The sequence below is a fragment of the Uranotaenia lowii genome, chromosome 2 (genome assembly GCF_029784155.1).
Source record: "Uranotaenia lowii strain MFRU-FL chromosome 2, ASM2978415v1, whole genome shotgun sequence".
Classification (NCBI taxonomy): domain Eukaryota; kingdom Metazoa; phylum Arthropoda; class Insecta; order Diptera; family Culicidae; genus Uranotaenia; species Uranotaenia lowii.
The window spans coordinates 262,499,918-262,523,388 of NC_073692.1; the positions used below are offsets into that span (position 1 = coordinate 262,499,918).

Below are 23,471 nucleotides of genomic sequence, written 5' to 3' on the forward strand. Positions count from 1 at the left end.
CAAATTTGGAGCATATTTTAAACATATAAAATACCAGACCCCAACGTTTTTCTTTTTTGATTTTTTTACTTTGGGAAGATTTTAGAGGTGAAAAATGGCGGATTTTTAAGTGAAAAATCGTAGTTTTTACTTCAAACAGCCACAAAAATTTCATAAAAATATTTTTTAGTTAAATAAAAACGTTGGGGTCCAGAAAAACATCTATTAAAAATATTTTGCTCTGATTTTTTGACTTCAGATGATTCTGTGCTGAGATACAGTGTCCACCGCAAATTCTGTTTTCTAAGCGGCATCCTCGAAAATGCTCCGTCACCGACTCATTTTTTAATATTTTTCTATGAAAAAATTACTAAATGTTCTTTTAACAATGCTTTGTATAATGCAAAAAATTTGAACACATTTGTTTGAACGATAGCTCTAGAAAAAAATCTTGAAAATGGTGTTTTTTTTATACCCGTTAGACCCTACCCCCCCCTTAACCCAGTAGACTTTTTTTTTATAAGGTTTTATTATTGACACTTTACCATCCTTTTGGCATTCGTGTCTTCCAGTAGAGTGGTGATGTTTACTCCCGACGTTTCCATGCATGGATGGAAATAATCCTCAGATCGGCTTATCCAGTGAAACAGAGTGCATTTTTTTACGTCTGCTACCCCAATCTATGCGGGGAGAGATAAATCGCACTGAAATCAAGAGTGAGATTGTCAACACATAAGAGTGAGCGAGAGCATTCACATCCGCTGATGAAGAGAATTCCCTTCTCCAGAAAAATCTGTCGCGCATTGTGTTGAGGAGAAATCTGAGAGCTAACTCAGTTTATTCTTGGTACGTTCACGAGAAAAGATGCTGCTCTCCGAATCAAAGGTTTCACAGGTGTACTGATTTTCTAGAAGCCGTCCTGATCTTAATTGCAATTGATTTTGTAGTAAAAACAGTTTAACCTTTTAAACCAATGGTAATCTTCGTTTCAGATGATATTTGAACGGTGTTTTTCGGTATAAACTACAAGTCACCTAACTTCTGATCTCTTCTGTTCCATAAACTGTTGTGTATACTGCACCGCTATTTCGCCTCAATTTATGCAATCTTAGAAGAGCTGCATTTCATTTCCACCAATCTACTGGTGTCCCGAAAAATCCTGTTTTTGTTCTTCGCGGTGTCCTGATTTTTTGACGAAACCACTTGGCACCTCTTCTTCGAACACTACCTTTTGCAAGAAAAAACAATTTGAAACAGCTAACAGCAGTGGGCATGGTAGCGGAGGAAAAATTGTTGTTATTTTTTCTACGATGTGTAGTGGGAGTCTAAGGCCCTTATTCTGCGCCGCGAGTGACGTGATGATAGTCGTGTCACCCAAGTCACTCTATTCCAGCAGTCGGTTTAGGTGAGGATTGTCACTTCGGATGAACTTTGTGAGTTCTTACCCTATTATCGTAGTCACCGTGGGTGAGAATTGTCGCATTCGGGTGACGATTTTAGGTGAGGATTGTCGGTATGGATGTAGGTACCGACGAGGCAAAAATTTTAACAAAAATTCGTGTCAAAAGAGATTTAAAATGATAAAAGGGATACGATAACCTTAGTACTGAACGAAAAAGCTTGTTTGATAAGTTTTCAACTTTATTTGAAGCATTTAAAATTGCATAGTTAAAAAAGTGCAACCAAAAACGGATTCTAGGTTTTACATTTTGCAGTCGGAATATTATTATGCAAATTCGATTGATTTTTTTCCAAAATCTAAACCTGGAATGCTAATTGGAATCTGCAGCTAAGGCCTTGATTTTTGTATCAAAATTCCAACCTGAAAATTTTCTTGTTTAATGAGATTGATTATGATATAAACAATAACAGTTAATTGATTGCATTCAGCAAGTTCGTTAAAAAGTGTCCCCATAAAACCGACTTATGGACTTATGGTTAAGTTAATTAAACAGACACATTGAATCATTTACTTGTTCTTTATTTGTATCAGATTCGAATCATGTTCCATTAATTCGATATTATAGGGCATCTTTTCCCGTTTGTTTGGATAACATGCCACTATTAACCCTACGCTTTTTCGGAACACATTCCCGTCGCTGGGGGAAGCCGCCACTTACATCCCACATCACATACATACATCGGTATTTTCGGTCTCATTCAAGATTCGGTTTTAAATCCCACAGATCGTCTTTCTAGACGTCACCACCGATATATCCGGTGTTCCAAGGTATCTTCTTCCGCCGTATAAAGAACGAAATGAACAAACAGACTGGTCGGAATAGTTAAATGGATTCCATCGAAAAGCGCAAGACGAACCTGAACACCGATGATACAGCTGATTGTTTCCATGGTCAAAACGATAACCACTGTGTTTTTCTCATTTCGGGAAACCTAAAATAGGTAGACAAAAGTTAGAAATGGTGAGATTAAAAGAAGCAACTTATTTTTCCAACCTGAAATAGCTGCTGAGGTTGTCGCAGATTCGGAAGCCTTTTTGCGCACCGGTTTGTGAGACAGCAGTCGCCCCTGCATGTTGTTCCGAGTTTTTGTTGCTCCAGTTTGATGCTGTTTCTGAAATCCGGGCTGGGCTGTAATTTCCACTTTTGTAGCCAAATTTGTCCTTTTTTTCCACTTGATCAGCTTGCTAACACCGTACAATCCGATAATTGTCCAGGACGGGGCACAATTTTCACTCGTTTATTTTAAATTCAATTTTCAAAACCCGAATCGCGAACACCGGCACAACACAATCAGAGCAAATTTTGCCATTTTTCTAGATGGGTTCATCCAGTCACTCAGCTCGGAATGAGTATCTGTCACTTGCTGTCACCTCACTTAAACCGACTGTCGGAATAAGGTGACAAGAGTCGAGTGACGGTGGGGTGACTCGCCAACTGTCACGTCACTCGCGGCGCAGAATAAGGGCCTAAATTTTTTTTCTTCATTTACTCTGAGGTGTATGACTGAAACACAGGGCGCTCTTTGTTTATAATTCTCTATCTCCCACTCAGATGCGACTGTTCTCACACTAGCCGTCCGAGTCACTTACAGCTCGTGTAAACTCGGGTAACGAGTGGAGCACGATCAGCATAAGAGGATTACACTCGGAAGCCAAACTGAAAACAGTGTTGTTTGCTCCCGGCTCTTTGTTGTTTGAGAAGAGCCGACCAACCATGTTTCCATGCATAGAACATCTTGCCTCACAGACGGGTGAAGTCGCGATTTCCATAATGATGGTTAAACGACTATAATCGAAACAAAAAAAAAACTCACAGACGGGTCACAATAAGGTCTGCAAAGCGAAGGGCAATGACTGGTCGGATAAAACGGTGAACATAAGTACTTGCCTGCATGCACAGGATGGACAGCCCCGTTGCCTTCTTCGAACACTGCGCGACTGTGACGAAGGTCTCAGGGGCTTCTATAAAGCTAAATTCGGTGCGCCCCGGAGATCCAAACAGCAGATGTCGATCATTGAAATCGTGGGAGAAACTGATTGTTTCGGTCGTAGTTGACGAACTCCTGGAAACTCAGTCCGTTTGGTCAAGTTTCAGGGTCTAAGGCCATATCGTTTAGCTCGAGATCAACGCCAACTTTGAACGACACAAAGCGCATCGTGCTAGTATCGGTGCCTTTGGATACGAGCTTAACCACCTGCGTTGTATCCGTTTGTACACCCATAGAAGAGGTTGCAAAAATCCAATGCCGATTTAGCAAATCTCTGTGCCGATAATGCCCTGAAATGTGCACTGTGCCGAAGACGGTATGTTTGAAAAACCGTAACTGGCATAAGGACTCGGCTCCCAACTAAAATGATGCATGACCACTACATTCAAGCGAAACAAGAAACACATTTTATGGGATTTCGTTCCGATTGGATAATTCATCCCAGAAACAAGAAAATAAAAATATAAACCACAGCGTCCTTAGGGAGAATCGAACTCAAATCACCAACCATATGGTCTTGCCAGACCGACATCTTAACCAGTGTACTAATTGAGCTTCATGCAGGAAGAGGGATAGTATCATAGGCATTCTGCCACCGATCAATCACAAAAGAAACGCACGACAGTGGCTTCCCGGCGTTTGGCCTCCTTTCAAGGTATTCATTTGTCTTGCGATGGAAACGGGAAAGGGAACGGGAGTGAAGGAAACGGGAAACCCATTGAATGAGAACTGTGCTTTGCTTACTGCCTGCTATTATATACACACGCTACATACATATACACAGCTGCTGAAGCCGGACAGCTTGGCCGGTGTTTGTTTGCCGGTGAATTGAAGGAATATATTCTTGTTGCTTTTGCTACATACACACGCACAGCTTAGCCGTGGTTGTTTGCCGGCGAATTGAATTGAAGGAATGTTTTTTTGTTGCTTTTGCTACATTCACACGCACAGTGCTCGGTTCGCTGGCTGCCTGGTGTTGGCCGATATTTATTTCCATCCTTTTTCGTCTTGTGATGCGATAGGGAGGGACGTGAAAACGTTTTTAATTTGTTTCTTTCAGACATACGCAATTCGGTCGCTCTAGGAGGTTAGTGCCGGTGGATGCAAATCGAATCAGCACCGGTCGCGTTATCTTCTTGTACCAATGATGCTATGTAATTGATTACACGCCATTGGCACAGAGGCTGAATTTTGGGTGAAGCACTACGCCAACCCACACCCAACGACAAGAGAAGTTCGGAACTTCACCAACAGATGGCTGCTACCATCAGGGCCTGAAAAATGGCGTATTGTGGAACATGATGGGGCGAAATAAGGATGACGTCACGGGCTACCATACGCAGCTGAGAGGTCAATATCCGCATTGAGACAGCTCATTCTGGTTCGCCATTGCTAATGTCAACACATCGACTTTTAGTGAAGACGCTAAATTCAAGTGGTCTGGAAGCAAAGTCCAGAACCGTGGTTTAGACTCCGTTAGTCCGTGCCCGTGAGTCTGTCAAAACCAAGACATCCAGGTAACCGCAAAAACCGAACCCGTAGCCAGCGTAGACATTCACCCTAATTAACACCATAAAATTCCCCATCATGTTCCCAGGACCCCGAAGTTTATGCTTAAAACTTTATGAAGCTTGCCACCCCGTTAGGCCTATCTGGAGCGCATAAATCCCAAGGTCAACTGTGGAAATTGCTCCGAGGCCGGAACCAGTGGATCCTCTAGGCACCCACCCCACGCGGTCTGCCTGCGGCACTGAGTCGACGCTGGAAGTTCTGCTCGTCAAGCCGCCACCTAGAGGACTGTTACATCGTGGTAGCCAGCAGCTAGTTCGTCAACACCGAGATATTTTTCCGAAGACGAAAGTAAGAGTGGATATTCCGCAGCCTTACCACGCCGTACCACAGCATCATTTTAAGGTAGGAGTTACGATGAGAACCGCAAATTGTGGGTAGTGGAACACAAAACTTACCAGTGCAGTGTGTTCGTAGTTAGATAGAGTGGGAAATTACGACGGGTGAAGTTAAAGTGTTTTCTTGGGTATTATTCGCGTTAGCTTTAGCCGACCCTGAGGTGTTGTTCGGGGGGTTTATAACTGATTTTATACATTGGAAAAGGCGAATCTGCAAACTAAGAGACGCTCAATCAAAAAGTAATGCCCATCCAAACATAAACGGAATGAGATTTCATTTTGCATATATTATCAGCACAACAAAGATAAGGCCACTTACATGTCTCTGGATGTTATTCCTTGATGTGGGCAGTTGCCCTGTTCCGTTTCTTATAGGTCATTATGCAGACATTTGGGATGCAAGGCGTGTGAAGCCCTTTTGTTGGTGGCCGAGATCGTCCTACTACACCTCTTGCACCTTCCCACGTCTTCACCTTTCTGGAACTGCTTCCTCGGCACACTGCCCAATGGGCGACCAACAGGTTTTCGGCAATCACACCACCGGATCTGTTTCCTTCGAATCGACACGTGAGTATGCCGCACAAGTCCACATAGGCTTCCCGAGCCCGCCTTTCCAAACCCTAATGGATTTGTATCAACAGCTGGTTCGCTGGCTTCTGCCGCAACTTCCGCTCCAACCCCTTTCTGTTCGAAGAGATTCGCTGACTTGCCTAACGAGATGTTTCCCGCGTGCTCGGACCCTGGTGAGCTTCCGGATTCTGATTGTACCCGACGACGGCCTGGAGGGGTATTTCACAAGCCCCGTACCGATGAACTTTCTCCTGACACACGACTTGACCTCATTTATCTTTGTTATCCACCCGAGGATACCAACCAGGTGTTCAGGAACCGAACCTCTGAAGCCTGGTGGCGTTTTGTTGCTGAACACGAATGCCTTTCTAGGCGATGATCCCTCGTAGCTAGGCTCGATTTTAGGCACCGAGGCTACCAACACCAGCAGCCTTGTGAGAACTGCGCCAAGCAAAAGACAACCCTGAGGATGAAGCGAGATTAGTTTCCTCTCTATGCTCTGCTTTTTATTTGTTTTTACCCAATATTGGGGCTGTTTCTTTCTTTCCATGGTCAGGTTCCTCCCTCGCCAAATCTGCGCTGTGGTGAATTGTGGCTGACACCGGGAAGGTGTTCGCTTTTTTTGTTCTGGTTTTGCGGAAGCCAACGACTCGACCGGGATGCCTTCTCTCGGAACTTTTTACTCCTGGCTATCAACAGAGCACCGGATCGCAATCCAACGGATTAATCAGAATTTGGCAAAGGTTTGCTAATAGCCTTCTATCCGGTAAAGTTGGTTCCTTCGGATGGTTGTTCCGATGATCCGGTCTGTCTTAGATTGGCCAGGAACGCCTCGTCGAGCCGGCCAGTCACGCCTTCCAAAACGCAAGTCACTTCCACCTTCCACGTCAACTTATTTGCGCGTTATTTTTCTTTTTTTTTCCGTTCGCCTTTTACACTGGAGCAAATCAGGTTTTCAATTTTGCTTGACGTCTGAGTTGACCGAGGGGTGCAACAATTTAAAGTCCACACTGAGTGGATTTTGTGATTCTATTTTTTGGCCTTAACATAAACGAATGTGTGCTGATATATGCATACTATAATAACTGTTACAGGTTTCTGCATAGTTGTCAGCTAGCCGAACAGTTTGTTACAATTTTTTTTATCTTCACCAACGTCAGAATAAATACTTGCTAGAACAAACACGTTTTGATTTAAGCTCTTTCAAGTCTGAACCAGACCGATTCTCCCACAGCACCTGCCAATAAAGATGAAGGATCTCGGTGAGACCAACTACTGCCTAGGAGTCCGAATTACGAAGGATCGATCCGTTCGATCAACAAGCGTACGTCGCCAAACCGCTGAATAATCTCCTATTCAGCGGTTTGACATGGCAGATGTGAAACTGGTGTCCATTCCAGCAGATCCGAGCGTGAGATTCGGCAAGTCGGTTCCCAATGGTGTGGAAGAAGAAGCTGAAATGAAGAAGTTGCTATTCGGAGAAGCGGTGGCTGTCGTTCGCAGCTCAAGTAACTCGCCCGGACATTTCCCATGCGGTGTGAGAAACTATGCACCCATAGAAGAGGTTGCAAAAATCCAATGCCTATTTAGCAAATCTCTGTGCCGATAATGCGCTGAAATGTGCACTGTGCCGAAGACGGTATGTTTGAAAAACCGTAACTGGCATAAGGACTCGGCTCCCAATCAAAATGATGACCACTACATTCAAGCGAAACAAGAAAAACATTTTATGGGATTTCCTTCCTATTGGATAATTCATCCCAGAAACAAGAAAATAAAAATTAAAACCACAGCGCTGTAGTGAGAATCGAACTCACATCACCAATTGTATCGTCTTGCCAGTCCGACATTCTAACCAGTGTACTATTCGAGCTTCATGCAGGACGAGGTATATTTGTCATAGGCTTTCTGTTACCGATCAATCACAAAAAACGTACAACGGCTGCTTCCCGGCGTTTGGCCTCCTTTCAATGCATTCCTTTGTCTTAAGATGGAAACGGGAAAGGGAACGGGAGTGAAGGAACGGGAAACCCATTGAATGAGAACTGTGCTTTGCTTACTGCCTGCTATTACATACACACGCTACATATACACAGCTGCTAAAGCCGGGCAGCTTGGCCGGTGTTGTTTGCCGGTGAATTGAAGGAAAGCTTTTGTTGTTGCTTTTGCTACATACACACTGTTGAAGGAGTTTCGGCACCTTTTTGAGCGGATCAATTAACACCGTATTTGTGGGTGAATGATAAAGCTAAAACTACAAACATAGTTTATTAAAGATTGTACGTTTTCTCAGATAGTTCAACTTACAATTTATGGTGTCCAAATTAACACGTCCTAACCTTCAAAAACCTTGGCAAATTCTTATCTCGGAATAAATCTGAACAAAAGTGTTGCAGTTTAATATTTAGTAAATAAGGGAATTATATTGCAAACTACTTACTATTCTCAAATAAAGAAATCACTGAAATTCCGATAAAAGGCTAACTAATATGGAAATAAATTCGGCACGGATTCTGCAGGATGACTTAACAAAACTTTGCTCTTGGTGACTGTTCTTCTACTTTTCCTTCTTCAGACAAATGTCATGCGTGAGCATTGGCGTAGATCCGTTCAGTTAGCAGGTGGGTTTGGAAGATCGGTCGTAGCCACCGCAACATCCCCCTGCCCGTAAGAAAGGTCGGTGGATCGTTTCACCGATCCTGGGTTACCGGATACTATATCTAGACGCGCCAATTTAGCAACCGGTCTTCTCAAAACACCATGCGCAGTCTGGACCACTGCTTGTCGACGTCGACCGTCTTTCGCTTCGATGAAATTTAAAATCCGTCCACGCATCCAACCATTTCTTTCCGCTTCGTTAACGATAATCACCAGGTCACCTTGTTCAATCGGTTTTACGTCACTAAACCATTTTGTTCGCCGGGCAATGGTCGGCAAATATTCTCGTATCCATCTTCGCCAAAAATGGTCTACCATCCCGTTGAGCAGGTTCCAATTGTTCCGATGTGCCGAGCTATCATCAGACAGTGGTTTCGGAGTTTGAGAGACTCCATTCGAGCTGAGCAGGATGAAGTGGTTAGGAGTGAGAGCTTCCTGAGACTCACTTTCAATGGGGATGAATGTTAAGGGACGCGAGTTCACAACTCCTTGAGCATCTCGAACGATCGTCGCAAATGTTTCTTCATCCGGGTTCCTCGATGTCTGCATCGCTGCCATAGCCACTTTTACGGAGCGGACCAAGCGCTCCCATGAGCCGCCCATATGTGGCGCTGATGGTGGATTAAAAATCCATTTCGTATTCGCGTTCGTAAAGCACTCTGCTAACTGTTTCACAGAATATTTGATTTCGTTGTTTGCGCCGACGAAATTGGTTCCGTTGTCGCTATATATTTCCAGCGGAGAACCATGGCAAACAATGAAGCGTCGTATGGCCATTTTGCAGGATTCCGTGGATAACGAATGAACCACTTCCAGGTGAATGGCCCGTATTGTTAAGCAGGTGAAGAGTGCCACCCATCGTTTCACTGTGCTTCTACCTATACGCACGGTCAGTGGACCAAAGTAGTCCAATCCAATGTAGGTGAACGGTCTGGTGAAAGCCTGTAATCTCGCTGCAGGTAGAGCCGCCATTCTAGGAATAAGGGGTTTTGCGAATCTGATTTTGCACTGTTGGCATGCGTGGCATTTGCGTGAAGATAACGTTCATGTAGCGCCAGAATTATCAAGCTGGTAACGAGGTGATCTTTGGGTAAGATTATGGGAAACCTAGTATTAAATGACACGTAAGACGCCGCAACGATACGGCTTTCTAAACGAATAATTCCAAATTCGTCTACGAACGGTGAGAGCTTAAACAACTTGCTTTTACTAGTCAGAGAACTCTGGCATCGGGTAGAGCCTCCCTTTTCTCTATTCTCTTCCAATGTGGGCAATTCTCGGTAATACACTTCTCTTTGAACTAATTTGATGATAGTTCTTTCAGCTCTTATTAGCTGTTCCTTGGTTAAAGGCGAATCACTTTTAACTCTACCACGCAAAAAATCGAAATATTTGTGGATAGTCGCCACCGCACGGCACAACAATTTCCAAGAAGGAAAGCGTTCCCATTCGATCAGCAGAGGAATTCTATGTTCCGCAACATGAAGCAGGCACTCTGCTAGTTCTTCTGTGGTTCCAGCATTAGTCCTTTGGCTTATCGGCCATTCACTCTCCGGTAAGTATAAAAACGGTGGACCCTGAAACCATCTAGCGTCGCATGAAAACGTTGGCCCTCGGCCCCATTTCGTGGCATCGTCAGCAACATTCTCTTTCGACGGCGTCCATCTCCAATCGTCCCCGCTGGATTCAGTCAAAATTTCCCCAATTCGACAAGCAACGTATTGTCGATATCTGCGGTGGCTGGATTGTATCCACGAAAGCACCGTCTGCGAGTCAGTCCAATAAGTCGTTTTAGTGATAGTCAATCGGTGGAATTTCGTAATTAATTTTCGCAACCGCACTCCAAGCACAGCTGCCTGCAGCTCCAATCTGGGAATTGATACTGTTTTCAGAGGTGCAACTTTCGATTTTCCGGTCACGAGAATACATCGTGTGTAACCGTCTACTTGAGCGCGTAAATAAGCCACACTGGCGTAAGCTTGCCCGCTGGCGTCGCAGAAAATGTGAAGCTGAATTTCTTTGACGTCGTCTTTCTGACAATTTGGGAAATAACACCGTGAGATACTTGCCTCCGACAATTTTTCGAAATGCCCCGTCCACTGCTGCCATCGACCTTTTAACTCATCTGCAATCTTCTCATTCCAGTTCGTTTTTGACCTCCAGATGTCCTGAATGAGGATCTTACCATGAACGACGAAAAATGCAATCAGCCCAAGAGGATCGAACACTGACATTACAGCTCGTAGAACCTCTCGTTTCGTAGGATGTACAATTTGCAAAGTTTGATTTAGTGAAAATATGAAGACATCCTCCCTCGGACGCCACAACATGCCCAGAACACGTTCCGTACTGCCATCCAAATTCAAATTTTTAATTTCAGCCAAATCTCGAACTCCTATCTGCTCGAGGAACTTAGTAGAATTGGAGAGCCAATTATGGATCTTGAAACCGCCTTGAGCGTGAACATATTCGACGTTTGCCGCCAACTCGCACGCCTCTGTCACTGTGTCCACACTATCCAACCAGTCGTCCACATAATGGTGTTTGATTATTGCCTCAGTTGCCGCAGGAAACTTCTCAGCAAATTCCATAGCATTTTGATTTTTTACAAATTGTGCTGAGCTAGGGGAGCACGAGGAACCGAAGGTTGCCACATCCATAAAATATGTTTCAAGTGGTTTATCGGAACGGTCTCGCCACAAAAGACGCTGCGAATTTCGATCTTCTTCGCGAATCATCACTTGATGAAACATTTCGCGAATGTCGGCGCATATTCCAATCTGTCGCTCCCGAAAACCAAAAAGCACACCAGGTAAAGAGTTCAGCAGATCGGGACCCTTAAGTAGCATCGTGTTTAGCGAAACTCCTTGCACTTTTGCTGCTGCGTCGCAAAATATCCGTATCTTCGAAGGCTTCTTAGGGTTCAAAGCTACTCCCAGCGGTAGATACCATGTTCGTTTAGCGTCGGCCGCGGCCAGCTCTGTCGGGGTGGCTTTATGTATGTAACCTTTCTTGATGTAATCCATCATCTGCTTTTTGACACTTTCTCCGATAACTGGATCGCTGCTCATACGACGCTCCAAACAACGATGCCGACGTTCTGCCATTTTTCGACTTTCTGGAAATTCGAAGTCGTCATATTTCCACAGAAGTCCGGTTTCAAACCTCTGACCCCGGCGTTTCGTTGTGTCTTCCATTATTTGATTCGCTCTTATATTCTCCTTAGAGTCTGGCTCGGGATTATTCGATGTTCCACTTATATCCAGTGAGAAAAAATCATTTACCAGATCGTGAAGTTTTCCATCGCACTTGCATTCGCTGATGTGGAAACTGCCAGCCTCCCTCATTCCTTTCCCAATGGCTCCATAAATAGTCCAGCCCAAACGACATTTCGCAGCTATAGGCTCTCCTGGTCCTCCTTCTCGTATCTTCAAAGCCACTCCGACGTGAGAATTATCGTTTCCGATTAACACCCGAGGCTTAACGTTCTGATAATCCTGGATGGGTAATCCTTGTAGATGCGGATACCTTGCGAGCATTTCCGCGTAACAAATTGACTGTATAGGCAACTCTAAATCACTCACTGTTCGCACTTCTAGTGGAAGCTTCTGAGATTTCAATCGACCTTTAATCTCCAGGTTAACTCGTCGGGATTCCGCTTCGCTGCGTGTCACGTTGCTGGTCCACTGGAGGCACAACGGAGCAGGTTCTCCTCGGACTTCTAGTTGAGATGCGATTTCTTCATCTAATAATGTCATCAAAGAGCCATCATCAATGAATGCCAAGACTTCGACTGATCTCCCGTTCCCATACAAAGTTACAGGCAACATCTTGAAGAGTGTAGAGCGATTGGAACAATGCATGTTGATAACTGCTGTAGATGTCGTGGGTCTGATTTCACCATCCACGTTGACGTCATGCAGCATTGGGTGATGTTTCTCTCGGCACCCATCCACATCGCACAATTTTGTAGACTTGCAAGGTCGTCTTGCATGGTATCCCAAACAAATTCTGCACACTCCTAGCTCCCGAATTTTCTTCCAACGATTTTCAACGGACAACCTCTCGAACTGCGAACAATTTCTTACACGATGAGCTGGATTTTTGCAAACAAAGCAAGATGGCCCCGGTTGTACCTCGATTCTAACGGCTCCACTATCGGCAGTAGTAGTGTAGTTTTGTTCGGCCAAACCCGTGCTTGCATCGACCGGAAATGAAACAACGTCTGCATGCACGCCTAAGTACGATCGGGAATTAACTGCCTTAGCACCACGTTGAGCCGAGTTTACACCTGGTATTTCCACTCTCAATGTGACTCTTGAAGCTGCTGTGACAAGTTGAGTCATAAACGAAGAAAATGTGCTCAAGTCGTAGAAATCGAAAGACATCGTATATAAAGCCCAATCTAGCTGCAGGTTCGCCGGAAGCTTTTGCACAAGCTCGAATAGAAGGGTTGGGTTATTGAGATGAGCGGTTTGCTGAGCAGCTTCAAGATGCGTACATAAATTCTTGACCGCCATCCCAAAATTGATCAAATCAGACAACCGGTCAGATTTTGGCGCAGGAATTTGTCGTAACTTGTAAAGCAAGGAGTGCACCAGCACTTCCGGTCTTCCGTATAGAGTACGCAGAGTATCAATGATGCTAGGAACAGCTGACGGCATCATTAATTGGCTTTGAACCATTTGCCGAGCAGGCCCCTTCAAACACTTCTGCAACCTCAGCAAATTCTCGTCATCGGAATATCCGCATGCGTCCGTGGTGTTCTGAAAGGTGCAAATGAATAGTGGCCAGTCTTCCGGTGTTCCGTCGAACTCAGGTAGTTCTTTCGACGCCAATTGCCGAGCGGATAGCTGCTGTTGCGTAGGATTATAGCTTCTAACAGCACGATGACTACTCCCTACACGCCGGAATCGTAAATCAGCTTCTGTGTTTCCACACACCACACTAGCTTCGTCGCCACATGAACCGTCATGACGTGTTCTATCCTCCAAGTACCCAGCGTTCCGTCGATGGCCAGCCACATTCATCGACCCTTCCGGTTTCGTCGCGCCCGGAAAACCTTCGTAGTTTTCTCGCTCTTTCATCGCACTTATTACAGCTTGCTCACCATGCCATTTGGGTTTTTCTTCACACATTCGACCACTTTGAGGAGGGTTACGTTCCGAATTACTCATCACTTTCGATTCCAAATAGAGTTGACCGCGAGAAAAGCGCTTCGAGGGAAGTTGAGTACTTTCGGGCAAGTCAAGAGGAAAATTTGGAGTGTATTTATCGGCGGCGTTAAACTTTGGATCAATCGAATGGCTTGGCCTAATCGGAGAAATATCTAGGGAATAATCTTTGTCTCGATAGACCGGTACTGTTTGAGCCTCTAGTCTTTCACCTGCCTTCCTAACTATCTGTCTAGAAGTCTTGGGAATTGCACCCGTATAACAGGGACCTAACTCTGCGCTTTCTAATACTGCGCCCTGGTGGCGTTTTTCCTCACAGATTGCGTTTAATTTTGCACGTTGTGGCCTACCTTGAATTCCGGGTACGATACCTGTCCCTACTGGATCTAAAATCCTCAGCTCGCCCAGTTTCTCGGTGATCACAGCATCAGTACGAATTTTCCACTGCTGAACCTTCCGAATGCTGCTTAGTATCGACTTCTGGCTTCTAGCATCGTTCTCAGCGTTTTCGTCTTCCTCTAAACGTAAAAACTTCTCCCGGTGAAAGGCCTGGTCCAACTCGAGTTGCCGTCGATCGAACTCGATCTCGTTCTCCACTTGTTTTGCTCGACGTTCCAAATCAAGTTGCTTCTGCAGCAAAACTCGTTAGGCCTCGAGCTTTTCTATTTTTAGCTTCAAACGGGATCGTGCGGTAGATGCCGAAGAACCTACTCTAGAACTAGTCGAACTGGCCAACGAAGGTTCTGGCAATTCCTTTCCGGTTTTCTCCGCGCCAGTGAGTGCAACGATAGACTTGCATTTAGGGCAAACAAAACTTTTGTCGCACACACTGTCACCAACCTCGACACACTGGTAATGATACCAAGCGTCGCAAGCATCGCACATCACCATCCTTTTCGTGTCCGGTTTATCACAGGCTTGACAGCTGCTCACGACAGCGGCCTGGGCATCCAACACCGTGCCATCTTCCTGGGGAATCTTTTCAATCGTTTTTCGTCCCGACGGCATGTCGAACATAAATTTTTTAGTTTGTTGAAGGAGTTTCGGCACCTTTTTGAGCGGATCAATTAACACCGTATTTGTGGGTGAATGATAAAGCTAAAACTACAAACATAGTTTATTAAAGATTGTACGTTTTCTCAGATAGTTCAACTTACAATTTATGGTGTCCAAATTAACACGTCCTAACCTTCAAAAACCTTGGCAAATTCTTATCTCGGAATAAATCTGAACAAAAGTGTTGCAGTTTAATATTTAGTAAATAAGGGAATTATATTGCAAACTACTTACTATTCTCAAATAAAGAAATCACTGAAATTCCGATAAAAGGCTACTAATATGGAAATAAATTCGGCACGGATTCTGCACGATGACTTAACAAAACTTTGCTCTTGGTGACTGTTCTTCTACTTTTCCTTCTTCAGACAAATGTCATGCGTGAGCATTGGCGTAGATCCGTTCAGTTAGCAGGTGGGTTTGGAAGATCGGTCGTAGCCACCGCAACACACACGCACAGCTTAGCCGTGTTTGCCGGTTGATTGAATTAGAAGGATGTTTTTGTTGTTGCTTTTGCTACATTCACACGCACAGTGCTCGGTTCGCTGGCTGCCTGGTGTTGGCCGGTATTTATTTCCATCCTTCTTCGGCTTGTGATGCGATGGGGAGGGACGCGAAAACGTTTTTATTTTGTTTCCTTCAGACATACGCAATTCGGTTGCGCTGGGGGGTTAATGCCGGTGGGCGCAAATCGAATCAGTGCCGGTCGCGTTATCTTCTTGTACCAATGATGCTATGAAATTGACTACACGCCATTGGCACAGAGGCTGAATTTTGGGTGTGTCATCATCATTTTGTAATCATTAAATAATAGCATCACCACATTACGGAAATAAAAATTGAATAAGTGTTGTGTTGTGGTAAAAAATGTTGCATCTAACCCTGCTGTTTCAGGATTCCCCGTTTGACGGTACATTTTAGAATTGCTTGTACATATTGTATTTTCGCTGAATCCCCCAACCGGAGTTTTCGTCAACATCGGCGAGGGCGACATCACTGACGACATTTCATGTTAACCAGACATTTATCAAACATTCTCCAAAAGGCGGAACCAAACAGAAGAAAGGGCTGCCGATTGCCGTGGCGTTTGATGAATTGTTCATCGTCGCTAGTTGGCAAGGTTGCCAATGACCAGCGCGAAAACATCGGATTTCAACTGCATTGACAATATTGCGTTAAAAGCCGAAAATTTAAGAAAAATAAGGAAGAAGAGAAAAACGCTTTTATTGTCGAAAAACAAAAATGATTTATTCGTCACTTCATCATATTACGGCAGTATAATCGCAAAAAAATCACTATATTTTTCAGCAAACGACAATGCTGGAAACAAGAAAATGAGATCGAGTATACCCAGTTTCCCCTACTAGAAGGTAGACTATTGCATACTTAAAGGCGCTTATTGGCTTCAGTTTTGTGCCGGCGTCAAGTAGATAGTTTTTGGAAAACTTTTGTAATTCACTAATAGAGCAAAAATGAATTATCGTAGCACAAAGGGTCGGTTTTCTTTAGGAATATATTTACAAGACGCAGATTTTATTACGAAATTTCTAAAAATGAAAAAAAATCTTACGATTATTTGATCGCGAATCTGGATTGCATCACCGAAACTCGTAAGGGAAATAATTCAATACTACTTAACCATCTCGCTCATACTTATGGTGGTACGTACGAGATGCCATTTGCGCGAACCGGCTTCAATCGACTGAATACCAAAGGCAGAAAACCGAGAGAAGCGGAAGGTCACTTACCCCTTCAAGTGCAAACTAAAGGTAGTTACTTACCTCCATTCCACCTACCTTCCTTTTTCGCGATTGCCATTGCTTGCAGTGTGTTTACCACGCACGCTGCTTCGCGCTATTTACTTACCTATTCGGTGAGCCCGCCGGCAGCTCAAGAGGCTTGGCCTTGATCTCACTCTTGGAATGGTTTGGCTCTTGGATGATAATGGTGATGGCAAGAAAAAAACCGAAAGCTTGTCTGAAAATGCCGAAGCAAACAATTATTATGAACAACGATGTCCAACACGTGGATCCCGCCGGCCGATCGTAAGACCTTCTAATGTGGCTCATGTCGCGATGTGATTTATTACCACGCATGGAAGAGTTTGAAAAAAGTTAGACTTTTTTGGTAGTGATGATTAATGCAAACAATGTCGGTTAACTGCGCAACTTTGAGATGAAATTGGCATTTGAGAATCTGAACTATGATTTTGAACTCAGATGCGATGCAGGAACATTAATAATTCTTTATTTTTGCCTCAAGCTTGATTTTCCTAGTCGATTCAGACATCTAGTTTCAGTTTTGATTGTTAGTTTTTTTTGCCTATTTTGAATAAAAACTTTGAATTTTATGTATCCAAGATCCAATAATTTTTGTTCCATTTTTCTCATTTGAATCCGATTTGTTCAACGAATCGATTGGAAGATTTTTCTTTCATTATGTCAGCGGTTATAAATTTTACTCTAGAGAAAACATTGGTCGATGTTAAAATTATTTTTTTATTGAAACTGTTCAACTGTGTTTTAGCTTAACGTAACGGCAAGACTTTATATCGGCATTTTTTTTGTTTTGTATTTTTTAAAGCTAGTTACGATATGACTTATAAATTATAAAAACTTTATTGCTCGATAGCGAAACTAAATTTAGCCCGACTGAAAAGATCAATGTTGAGATTTAGCACTGGTTTCGTTTGTTTCACTTGTTGCGTCTTTGGCTGAGTTGAATTTCGAATAGTTTTCCTCTCTAATGTTACCAAATAGCTCTAAATGCAATTTTCCTCATAGGTGTGACAATTTAAAGTCCACCAAGAGGGTTGGCTGTACGTTTATGTCTACAAATCTTCTCGATAAGACGCGGCCTTACGAAATTACCAGCGGCAAACATCTTGCGACACTCTACGTGCCCCAGATGGAAACTAACACTTAGCACAAACTTGGAAGGGCTCGCGTTTCTGCAGTAGGTAGCTATTCAATACTGTATGAATAGCAGCAACGCTTGTTGAGAGATCCCATCAAATGGTCCGATAGCTAGCACGGATTCTTCGCCTCGCTTCCGCTGCCGCCGTGGCCGTTCCGGAATCGTCCGCCGAGAAGCAGAGTCGCATTATCGTGTAGAACAGCTTGCAGCAGAAGCTGGCCGACAGTGACTCTTCGCCGGTGATGAAGTTGACCAGAAAGTCACAATCCTTGGTTGGTGTTGTTGTCCGGTGCTGTTTGGGAGCAGAAGAAGGAACACATGTGAGAAGCGGTGCTTAGAACGAATCTTTATCTGAACACGTTATATTCAATTCTACTAAAACAAGTTGTTAACTAATATACAATTAATAAAATACAAAAAACTGTAGTTCAGTTTTTGATCGGTACCGTCAATTGGGGCAGCATCAACACTTTTCAATTTAATGGCTTCTAAAAACTTAATGTAAAAAAAAATAAAAATTAAAAAAAAAATGTCCACAGACAATCATATCGATTGAACATCAAAAGTTTTAAAATTGGTAAGACATCAAATTGACGTAGTTGAAAAATTTTTGGTTACACCAGTTATTTTTTAATTTACAAAAAAATGCGATTTTCACCCTATTTTGAAAAAGGGGTAAGTTGCATCAAACTTTGTTTTAATAAAAAAATCAAATGAAAACGTTTGAAAATTTATCGTTTTTTTCTATATTTGTGATATCATAACGCATAAAGCCCCAATTGCAGTATTTTTTGGTTTTTTCGAGTTAAATTTCACATTTATCTGTCTCAAATGTTTTTAAAGAAAAAGCATAAAATGCGCTGCATACTTTTAGGGGTAAAATGAGAATCAAAAACTTCAAAAAAAACTATCTCACGATGTGAGAAACTATGTTATGAGCATTTTGTAACATCAAATGATATGTAACTTTATTATATTATATTAAAATACAAATCGAATAAGTGTTGTGTTACACAAATGTTGTATCTATTCCTGCATCTAAAACTGTAGGCCTCAGCAGAAGACGAACTCGGAATCAAAATTGGAATTTAGATAGAGGACATTAATTAAAAATTGTACTTTTTATAAAAAAATTTCGAATTTGAACCATGACACAAAAAAACACACATTTAGACTCAACATTAAGGCTTCAGGTACTGATTTGGCAAACTTAATATAACAATCACAATTTCAAACTTTTAGCTTAAACTTGAAGCCTCCACCGAGAGATTTGTAACGTTTTGAAAATATTTTTGTTTAAAATAATTTTGTAGAAATACTACGAATGATTGCGAACAGCCCTTTAAAACCAAACTTCTAACTGTAAATTCTGAAAATATTTTGTCTTCAACCTTTCTGTCAAAAATATCCCACTATTATCAGACGAAGTTTTACGTTTCTGAGACATGTGTTACTTGAGATACATATATGTACATGAGAGAATGGGGATACTTGATCCCCTTTTCTTATTTTCATCATGTCTTTTTGGAAAAAATTTGCAACTTGCCGTCTTTTGCATTTTCTGGCAGCGTGTAATTTCAAGTTTGTATGCTCCAAAAGTTAAAACTATACATGAACTCGTAGATGAACAAGAAGTATTTTCGTGAGACTAAAAAAAAGTGATATTTTTTAAGTTACAGGAGACTTGATCCTATACTAAAGAAAAATTGATCCTTATATAAGGTGCCTTGACCCTGGGCAAAAATCTAGTTAAATCTGAAAATAATAGGTCTGTTGACTATTTTTTGCCATATTAGTTCTCATTTCACAGTTTGTGAGTATCAGACAAAGATAATTCTAAAAGTTTGTTTACTACCCTAAAGTCATTGCATACTTTGAGGCGCAATTTTCTAGTTTTTTTTTTTAAATAAATAGGGTAAGAGCATTATATATTGAACACCATCTTTGAGATTCAACACATTTGTGGTCAATAAATAATAACGAAAGGTTTTCTGATAAAATTTTGATAGCGTAGCTTAAGCTTATTTCTAAGCTTCGAATCGATATATTTTTTTCGCGGGAATATGTTTGAAATTATTATTTAAGCCTTTTCATTCAAAATTAATTTTGTCCCAATGATTAAACACAATGATTCAAATATTGAACAGGCAATGTTCTAATTATTGAACACGTAAACATTGAATATCAATGCATATATTTAGGGATATTTCGCTTGATAGTATGCTTGCAGGGGCGATTTTGGTTGAGCTAGCAACCAAGAAACAGTTTGTTTACATTTCCGAACACCAACCGATGTTTGTTCAATAACTGGTACATGCATTTCTTTACGAAACGAGTACTGCAAGATTGAACGTTCAATAATTGAAACATTGGCGTTTTCTGTGATCCAATTATTGAACACTTTAATTGGTTAAATTTTAAGAAAATAAGGATAATAAAGGCTGTTACTCTTCCAGAAATCATTCAAAAAGACTTAGTTGAAAACACTCATATCATTATCTTAGACGTTTATTTGTCTTTTATCTAATTTTTCCCCCAATCAAAAATAGGCTGTTTTTTTGATCCAGTCGAAAAACCAAGCCGAAATTTGAACACATATTCAAGTTTCGGGGATTGTGGCTTTAAGAGTCCGAGATTTTTGATAAAAATTTGAACAGAGGTAGAAAATGCTTCAACAGTGGCACAAGTGGATTCATTTTTCTACTGTTTATTATTGTTTTAATCGATACATGTTTTACTAGTGTTCAAGATCTGGTACCTGTTCAATAACTAGTGCTTCTACCCTACATTATTTTTAGTCAGTTTTAACAGATAATTACTGGATAAACATTAGTTATTGGGAAGATATTAGTAATTTCATGATGACCAACAACCACGATCCATTACAAATCACTGATTGATCGTAATACTAGGAAAATTCATATAAAATCTAAACGATCTTTTAAAAAACCTTATTTCAATCAACAAATCTTGAAACTTATTGAAAAGAAACGTGAACTTTATCATCTCTCAAAGCGTAATCCAGCTTTCACTGAAAATTATAAACAAATTAGAAATCAGTTGTCAAGGTCCATAAAAGATCTTAAAAAGAACTATTATGCGACACAAATTGATACCAATATAAATGATCCTCGGAAACTGTGGCAAAACATTAATCAACTGATCTTTAACAAAACCTCAAATGAAAGAAACTTGATTCCAACAGAAATTGAGGAGAATGAACTTATGATTAAAGAACCTAAAGAAGTATGTGAATCATTCAATAATTACTACATTAATGTATGCCAAACTGTACTGAATAATTGGAATGCGTCAATCCCTGATCTTCTACAGCCACAAATAAGATTCTCATTTTCGAACGTGTCTAGTGAAAATGTCAGCACCTTCATTCATAAACTGAAACACAATTCTGCCTCGGGTATAGATGGTATTTCACCAAGATTCTTACTTAAATATGAATCATACTTTCTTGAAAAATACACGGAACTCATTAATCAATCAATCGATGTTGGGCGATTTCCAGATTCACTTAAAGTCGCGAAAGTTATACCCGTTTACAAATCGGGTGCAAGAAATCTAATGAGTAACTACAGACCAATATCTATTCTGAATTCACTTTCGAAGCCGTTTGAAAAAATCTTGTTTGAACAAATTCAATGTTTTTGCCAAAACAATCAAATAATTAATCGAAACCAATTTGGATTTGTTCCCAAATCAAATACTTTAACTGCAGTTGCAAACTTAATCAACGATATAACTGTGAATCTTGATTCTAAAAAAATCGTATCCTGTGTTTTCATAGATCTCAGCAAAGCATTTGATTGCGTTCATCATCAAATTTTATTACAAAAACTCAAAGAAAATGGTTTTGATAACACTGCATTATCACTGATGGAATCGTATTTGTCCAATCGAACTCAAGCAGTTCACATAGGATCAAATTATAGCTCTCACAAAGTAATAAAATATGGTGTACCTCAAGGTTCCGTCCTTGGACCATTGCTATTTAATATTTATATTAATGATATATTTCAAACACCGCTTTTCGGAAAACTGCAAATGTACGCAGATGATGCCACTCTACTTTATGCAACCGATGATTCGATGAATTTGAAGACATTAATTGAACGGGACATAAAATTACTGTCCGAATACTTCACTAAAAATCATTTGTCGATGAATCTAAAGAAAACTAAACTTATGGTGTTTTCCTTAAGAGGTCACTCTAGAACATTGACATTGTCAATAAATGAAACGCAGATTCAACAAATCTCTGAAATAAAATATCTTGGTTTATACATTGACGAACATCTGAAATGGGACGCTCATATAAGCCATATTTGCAAAAAAATAACTCCCTATGTTTTCGCTCTACGAAAAGTCCGTCAATACTTAGATGAAAAAACAGCTTGGAAAATTTATTATGCTTATGTACAATCCCACCTGATCTACATGAATTCCATTTGGGGCTATGCAGCTGAAACACGCTTGCAACGCCTTAAGATCCTTCAAAACAAAGCTCTCAAATATGTTAAAAAGTTGCCTACCTTATTTTCCACTAGATTACTATACAGTCAAAAACTATTACCTTTGGAAATGCTTAACAAATTTGAAACCTTAACTTTCTTTTTCAAAATCTCAAGAAACCTACTGAAATCGAACCTTGAACTCATTTATATAAATAACATTCACAATAGAAATACGAGAAGCGCTGAAAACATGAATTTCTTTTTGCCTAGAGCAAGAACACACTTCGCACAAAATAGCTTAGCTTATCGTGGAATGAATCTGTTCAATTCACTCCCATCAGACTTAAAGAACGCAAGAAATTTAGAGACTTTCAAAAATAACCTTAAGATTTTTCTCTTCAACGCATCTTAAACTAATTCAGCTTAGTGGTACTGATCCACCTTGACGAAGCCTTACGGTACACAGATAGTTTGGTTAGTCGGGGGATTGGTTATCTCTTCGCTTCGCAATCATAAAAAACTTTAATTCTTGCATAGCACTCCCAAGACAATCTCCTAAAGCAACGCGACGTAGGCGCGGTAAAACCTACTTATATGGACTCTTGGGAGCAAAAAGGGATAGGAAATTATCCCCTAGCTTTGCAATCCTCAAACCTTACCAATATCCTTCCTTAGCTTATCCTATTCCTTGTAGCAAAGTATCACTTTGAAGTTTACCTGCCGGAACACCAACAAATCCACCCCCCGAAGAAGTCATAGGGGTCAAGTGTTAATCACGTGCACATCTGTATCGCCGGCTTCAGCAGTCGACAACAGTCTTCAGACTAATCCAACTGCTACAAAATTGTTAATAAATAAATAAAAAAAAAAAAAAATAAAAATTCACAAGATAAACATATCTTTTTGGACACTAGGGATCAATTATACCCATAACATACATTATGGAAAACTTTTTCTTAAACAAAATTAGGAGTTCACTTTTGCTTTGAAAGTATGGCATTATGAAGTTCATATTTTACTCTAAAGGCAGAAACGCAATACAGCGTCGGTCGTCGCGTCACGTCAGCGGTCAACGCTGTCGATAAGTACTAAAACGCGGACGCGACGCACCCGACGATTTTTGCATCACAATTCAGCGTCAAGAGACATCTAAGATGTCTCTTGACGCTGAATTGTGATGCAAAAATCGTCGGGTGCGTCGCGTCCGCGTTTTAGTACTTATCGACAGCGTTGACCGCTGACGTGACGCGACGGCCGACGCTGTATTGTGTTTCCGCCTTAACGATTGACAT

At 41.4% G+C, this 23,471-nt stretch overlaps 1 protein-coding gene across 1 annotated transcript; it reads right to left on the reverse strand.

Annotated features, from left to right (window-relative positions):
• Positions 1-8,516: 8,516 nt before the first annotated feature.
• On the reverse strand, positions 8,517-9,536 carry LOC129742585 (uncharacterized). Its single transcript, XM_055734503.1, has one exon. It carries the CDS (start codon positions 9,534-9,536, stop codon positions 8,517-8,519), a length of 1,020 nt encoding a protein of 339 aa, XP_055590478.1.
• Between the last annotated feature and the right edge of the window lie 13,935 nt (positions 9,537-23,471).